This window comes from Anastrepha obliqua, chromosome 4 (genome assembly GCF_027943255.1).
Source record: "Anastrepha obliqua isolate idAnaObli1 chromosome 4, idAnaObli1_1.0, whole genome shotgun sequence".
Classification (NCBI taxonomy): domain Eukaryota; kingdom Metazoa; phylum Arthropoda; class Insecta; order Diptera; family Tephritidae; genus Anastrepha; species Anastrepha obliqua.
The window spans coordinates 61118663-61125947 of record NC_072895.1 but is presented as its reverse complement, the minus strand read 5'-3'; the positions used below and the strand labels follow the sequence as shown (position 1 = coordinate 61125947).

General features: G+C 37.1%; 1 protein-coding gene across 1 annotated transcript; it reads right to left on the bottom strand.

The window, feature by feature from the left end:
- Positions 1-4533: 4533 nt before the first annotated feature.
- Positions 4534-5439, bottom strand: LOC129244180 (calcium-binding mitochondrial carrier protein SCaMC-3-like). The gene has a single exon (XM_054881794.1). The coding sequence runs from the start codon at positions 5437-5439 to the stop codon at positions 4534-4536; it is 906 nt and encodes a 301-aa protein (XP_054737769.1).
- Positions 5440-7285: the final 1846 nt, after the last annotated feature.

Here is a 7285-nt window from a genome sequence, read left to right as displayed (position 1 = left end):
GAAAGGGTTCAGGGCCTAGTGGCATACTTGCAGAGCCTTCATTTGCCAATTTATCAGCTATCTCGCCCCCTGCAATATCAGAACGTCCAGGCACCCAAATAAGACTAACTTTATTGTGTCCAGTTCAACACTGTTCAGTTTTGTCTTACATTCACCGACTAACTTCGAAGAGCAGCGTGGGTTAGCAAGGGCTTTCAGTGCAGCTTGACTGTCACTACAAATTCCAATAGTGCTACCACGCCACTTTTTCTCAATTAGCCAGTACGCCACATCTGTCCTGTGGCATAGGAGTACTTAGTGCCTTCGTTTAAGTACCATCCAGATCCGCTCCCATCACTGGCTTAGGATCCGTCGGTGTAGAAAGTGTGCTGATATCCCGTTAATAGGTTCTCTGGACTTAACCATTGATCTCTATCTGGGATCAAAACATCATACTTCCTACCGAAGCTAACGACAGGCACCTGATTGTCCACCGGCATCGAGAACAGTGTGCACCCGTCCAACAACTGGTGGTATATCTGACAGTGGCCAGTGGTTCATTCATTTCCCCAGACTCCGTTTAACTTGAGCCTTTAGACCGCCTTCATTGCTTCCTTTCGAATTTGAAGATCTAGAGGTTGCAAGTTCAGAATGGCATTAAGGGCATCACCAGACGTCGTGCTCATGGCACCTGTAATACCCAAGCACACACTTCTCTGTAGCCTCTTTACTATGCTATGCCTACGTAAGTTTGGAGTTTTGACTCCCAAGTCGACATTATTCTTACATTCTTAACTACTTGACAAACTACCCCGGGCATGAAGTACCAAATAAGGAGGAAAAAGTTGTTTGTAATTGCGGAAGCTCCTCGAAAGGCACACTAACGAGTGTATTTCTGCCATGAAAAAACTCCTCATAACCTCTCTCCATTTGCCATCAGGAGGCTGTGATTAATTACATATTGCTAAATAAGCTCTTATTGCTAACTTAACTTTGAAAACGAAATGTTTCTCCTACAAATTTTACTTTTCTTCCACTTTTGCTAAAAATTTCTAGAGTTAGCAACCCAGTGTCATGCATTGCATTAAATATTCGGCTAGGTGGCACTGGAGTCAAGATAAAGGGCTTTCCAGTAACAGGTGTTATTACGATATTGACAGGTATTATAACAATTTTTTATGGCCGGAATTGGATGGTATTGTTCTGGACGACGCTTATTTTCAACAAAACGGCGCTACGTGCCACACAAGCAATGAAACCATTGATCTTTTACGGGAAAAGTTTCCGTACCTAAATCATGAATCGTAAGGAACTCTTTCGTAGAAGAAGTGCACGTCAGTTTGGAGTTTTGTCCCCGAAGTCACTATTCTTCTACACTACTAACTAATCAAATGCACTTACTTAAATTAATTATTATTCTATTTAATGGGCTTTTTAATGATATTTTAATTTCAAATTGATTTAAGAAAATTTTTAATTAATTCATAGATTCTTATTTTGAAAATAAAAAGCTTTTTCACGTTGGTGCTGATATTTACGTACTCCTAACACAAAATAAGCTCTTCCAATAGCTCTCACTGTGCCGAATAGTTGCATTGCTACAACTTTTTAATACTAGCTCCAATTTCTTAGCGGTGCTCAGGAAGCCGGTGCTGTTCTTTGTTAAGCCTCCTCTGGACATTTTATTTACCCAGGTGAAGAAAGTGGATACATGTTCCGTCAATCCCAGCTCGTGGAGGCTATCCAACTTTTCTCCTAGTTGTAGCTCGTCGAGAAATGCTAACTTGTTGGAAAACTTGAGTTCCTTTTAATCACTTCATCATCAGAAAAGAGTTTTTTGAATTATCCGGTGAATGTTTATTTGACAGATTTATTAGTTTGCACTTTACCATCAGAGTTGCAGGCTATGATTGATTACATATTGCTAATTCAACTCTCGTTGGTAAAGCAAATTATTAAGTACTTCCGCTACCTGTATTAAATATCTAAATAAATAAATAATTGGCGCATTAGTTTTGCGCCCTGTATTTCGCACGGTGGCGTGAATTCAAAAGGTGTGGCTAATATCAGGTCATTAACCAGTTTTCACAAATTTTGGAGGAATCAACTGATTTGCTAACGTAACAGGGATGTGACAGCTGTTACGACAAAAGTAAGATTGTGTTGGTGATAGAAAATCAACGTAGTCTCTCCCCATACTACGAGTACTTCTTTGCCAACTGAGCAGCAACGGACGAGTATATAGCCCGTCAGCAGCCGAAGTTACTCTGACAATTTTGTTTCGGATGGCGAAACCTTGTAATAAATCATCCTTGAGTATTTCGTTACTACCTGTAGCCTATTAACACATTTGATTACACTCACGCGCTTGTGCACAAGAGTATTATAATTTAGTTCACATAACGGCTGTATGTAACAGACTTAGAGGCAGATTTATAAACATAGCATGCGTGCCAAAAGGCTCATACCATGAATGATACAATTTTGGCATGTGTGTCTGTTCATCCTTCCGTCAGTGCGCACAACGACTCGAGCAAAATTACTATAACAACGAAGGTAAAATTTTGAAAAATGGGTGGTGCCAGACTTTTTTGGGTAAATGCGTGCATCTCCATAATGACTCAAAAACTCGTCGGGGTACAAAACGAGTAAGCGATACTCATCAGTTGTTGTTGCCAAATTATTCTTTATTATTCTTATGACAAAATTTTTGCAAAAGCTGATGAACAAAAAGAATTATGGTGTTTGCTTTGCCGTTTATAAATCAGAAATTAGGTTTGGCTTAAAATATACATCCGGACATCTTTAAACTACATTTCAATATTTTGTTTATTGAATGCGGTGAAATATATTTTTACTAATTGACCTTTTCTAAAATGAAAGTTATAAATATTACATCGACTAAAAATGTATAATACTGAAAATTCATTAATTGTATTCGGGTATTTACTCCAGTGTTCGCGTTAACTACTTCGTATCAGCAATAACAACAAAAACATTACTTAGCTCTCGCTACGGCTCTGAATTTGAACAAATGAGTAGTGGAACAGGTAGCACGAAATGCGAGATCAACTGTTTTGCTCTGCTCAAACCTACGTTTCGTTACTGGTGCCATTACTCAGAGCCATGATGAAAATAGTTTTAATGGTACGACCAATATTATACGGTTAGCCGACTCTCAGCGAACTTAACAGAATCAGCGGATGGGCTGGCGTAGTCCGGGTAACGAATTGGTTTGTTTACGAAAATACTAAAAAAGTGTGCACAACGACAGATTTGCTGGCGATGACTAGATTGTCGAAGTGACATACGAAAAAACATCAACACGCTCATGTTACTTCATTGCTATCTGAACAACAGCTGATCAGGCGAGTGTGTGAATACACGTGAAATGATCGTGCGGAATTCGGCTGACGAATCACTCCCGTTACGCGGCAGCCGATGTTGCCCTCATAATTTTGTTTTTCACCATGGTTATTGGCCAAACCTAGTATATATCATTCTTGGCTCAGAGCAGTAGTCAAAACAAATTTTAGGTGCCCTCTGTAGTTGGAGTAGTAGTAAGAACTTGGATAATAGCGCCGGAGCGCTATTTAAAAAAATTATTTATGGTACTCCAGTTACTGTTCTCGCTTCTGTTACTCTGCTACTGTTCCCATAGCTACTACTCGAGATTTGTTATACACTGAAAATATAATTATATTATATTTTATGTATGTAGGTCCTAAGTCTTCTAACATTTTGTGTATGCAAAGAAAATTAAATATATTTATGCGTATGTAAATGCAAACAAGCTAGATATTTCGAGGAACAAATGAATAAATTAATATTTACGTTAAACAAAGGCTCTCTCCTAAACCATGAAAGTACAGACAAACAACAGAAAACAAAATTGATGAAACTTTTTCCATTTTCACGAATTTTAGCAGGTATTCAGGATAAATCAAGAATTTGTATGAAACTCTGAAAAAACCTAAATAAATGCCTGATTGTCACAAATAATGGTTTTATTAGTGCAGCTGTGAGCTGCCCAAATATATAAAATTGGAAAAAGTTTGCAAAAATTATAAATTTTCCGATAGGATGCATTCATTGCATATGCATCATAACTAGGGTAGAGTGCGAGGAGCAAAAACCCGACATTCCTGAGTGACTAAGCCTATTCCGCCCATTCCACGCACCCTTGTAGCCAAACATGCCAAACTTTATTATTCAATTGCCCACTTAGTCCAAAAAATGCATATTTTGTATTTCCACTTTTCGTGTTATTTATTTAAAAAATATTATATAAGCAGAATTTTATCTATTATACATTTTTACTTAATTTAAGTACATAAATAAATAAACTAAAATATGCGATGCTTTATTTACATACTTTATGATCTATTATTGTACTATACATAAAATTATATTTATATAAACCAAATTATACATTATATGTAAGTCTACGACGCTTGTTCTTGTTTTTTCATTATTTTAATAATATTTTCGTTTCGTAATTTAGTATCACATATCATTTAATATCACAGACTTTTTCGACCTCAAGCAAAACTATCACGTCATACTCACACCTAAGGCACGACTTGAGTATTCGTACACCACGTAGCTTATGGACACTGCTGGTACCATTTTTATAAAGTTGGGTGTAATGCCACGGTACAATCCAAATACACCCTCATTATTCACGATATTTCGAAAGACACCGATCATGTTATCATCGTTTTGCCTTAGTGATAGTCCGAGAGTTGGTTGCATATTCGTATTACCGCCTTTTACTTGCAGTCGCGTTCGTACTAGCGCTAATGGATATGAACATATTTGTCCCAAGGTACTAGAGACGCTGCCGCAAGCCAATAGCACCAGGAAGCTTGGTTGTTCCACATTATGACTGCTTACATACTTCCTCTTCAAAGTTTCGTACGCTGCAAGATCAATGCCTGCATAAGGAATAATACCCAACATATTTGGAACGTAACCACGATAAAAACTTCGTGCACCCTCTTGCAAATAAATTTTCTTCGCAGCATTCAAAATACCCTTATACTGACCAGTTTTACTTAATGCTAACCGGGTTTTCAATACTTCCATTGGATAGATGGCAGTTTGCGCAATACTACCCGCCATTGCACCCGCCATGAAACGTTCGCTAATCGTCATTGGTCGCTTTTCGTCCCCACGTATTAATCGTTTCATGTGCTCATATGCGGCAAACTTAATCGCACTCTCGGGAGCAATTTTCAAAACGTTCATGCCATTGCCACGCCACATACTGCGGATGCCTCCTTCATTTAGCATATATTTGACAGTGTCCGATATCGCAGTTTTATGTGGTTGAACCTGCAAGAATACCTTTATTCTATCTAATGGAGCCGTGCAGGTGCGTGATGCTGCCCCCGCAAGACCACCAGCAACCAAGTGACGCCACCACAAGCCGGTTTGAATATTTTTTTTACCTTCCATAGCGTCGCAGAATATTTATGTTTAGCAGTTTACCTCTCTAAAGGCACACAGAAACTGAGTTCGCTGCAATTCGAGCACCAAATATTATACTGTTTTTGCAGGTACAAAATACAGGCTCCCCAGGTTCGCAAGAATGTTAGCAAAATAGTGCACACACACATTTACATGCTTATTTATTTTCGATACTGACGACACTCAGTTGTCACATCCATCAAGAACAAAGAACAAAGTTCTCGGAAGGGAGTCTTTATGTATTTTCCTACAGCGCATTTTTACTTGTAGCTCATCTGGAAATTCCTATTAGTTAGCATTAGACTCTTCTATTCGTACCTTCCCTGCTCGCTACCTCTATGCTCGATTAATTTAACGAAAAATTTGCATCTGAAAGCAACAACAAAGTTTTCCCAGTAACTCTTGGAGGCCTATTAGAAAGGAAACCAATTGCTTAGGCTTTTTCGCTGCTACTGAATGTATGTTACTTCGTGACCTTGAAATGCTCTTTATCTGCATGATTACGGTAATGTAATAACAAAGGTCAAATATACCGCTTGTTTTGAGGCTCTCTTAGCTCTACTTTGTATTTTGGAAGTGCGAGAGAAAGGGAAGGAAAGAAAGGCCACTTCGCGACATAGCACTAAATCTAGTCATCTTATTCGTAGCAAAGTACAGTAGATTCTGTTTTTATGTTCTACGTTCCGCAAGAAACAGCATAAAAAAAGCTACCAGTTCTATAGTAAAACTATAGATACGTTTCAAAAGTGCTAAGAACCGCATAAATCTGAATAATGTAATAAAATCGCATAAAAAAGGGCACAAATCCCATATTATAACTATAGATACGTTTCATAGACCGCATTAATCTGAAATAATTAAATAAAATCGCATAAACAAGAAATTGTATTTTTGAAAATTATATCTTTATTTAAGAAACGTCAGAATTGAAAAATAAATTTACATCGTCAGAAATAGAATCAGACAATACCCGCATGTTGCGCATTCGTTTAGGATTTGGCGTAAAATCACTTCCGTCACTTGAGGAAATGTATACGTCTGATCTGGATGGTGATGCAGGCGGTTCCATACTTGTAGAATTAACATTTTTGATATAATCTGTGATGAGTTTTTGCTTAGCTGGTTTAGAGTCTTGTTTATACCTATGTGCAATTCCCAATAGGTCGACATGCATTTTTTAATTAAAAAAAAAAACCGCATAAAAACAGAATCTACTGTACTAAATCAAATTTAAAACTCATAAAGCATTGTAAATGAATGCACACACTAGTGATCAGAAAATTAATGAACGTTTTAATGCGTTAAATTTATAAAATTAGTATATACCGTCAAACTTCTATAACTCGAATCACAATCATTCGATGAAAATGTTCGACTTTGGAAACTTCGAGTTATAGAATATTATTATGATGTTTTTTTTTTTTGAGAAACTGCAAATATAAATAAAACTTGCAATGCATTAAAATAATTAGAAATTAGTGACTGAAAACCTAATTTCCTTTTGGAGTTTTCATTAAAAAAAAAATTGTAATTTATTCAAAGCCTTATAGGGACCGTTACTGATAGTGTCATTCGCTTCGAATTATAAATAATTACCTTCACTGCTTATATTGCTCTCTAAAAGCTACCGTCACTCGATTAACTTCGAGTAGTAGAAAAATCGAGTTTTAAAAGTTCGGGTTATGGAAGTTTGATTGTATTGCGATGTACTTAAATTTAAAAGGTAATTTGGTTTATTTAGGAACAATATTTGTTGTTGATTTTCAATGTTGAAGGCAAAAACCATGACCATGTCGAAACAACTTTTGAGGTGTGAACTGATCGAAGCGAAGCA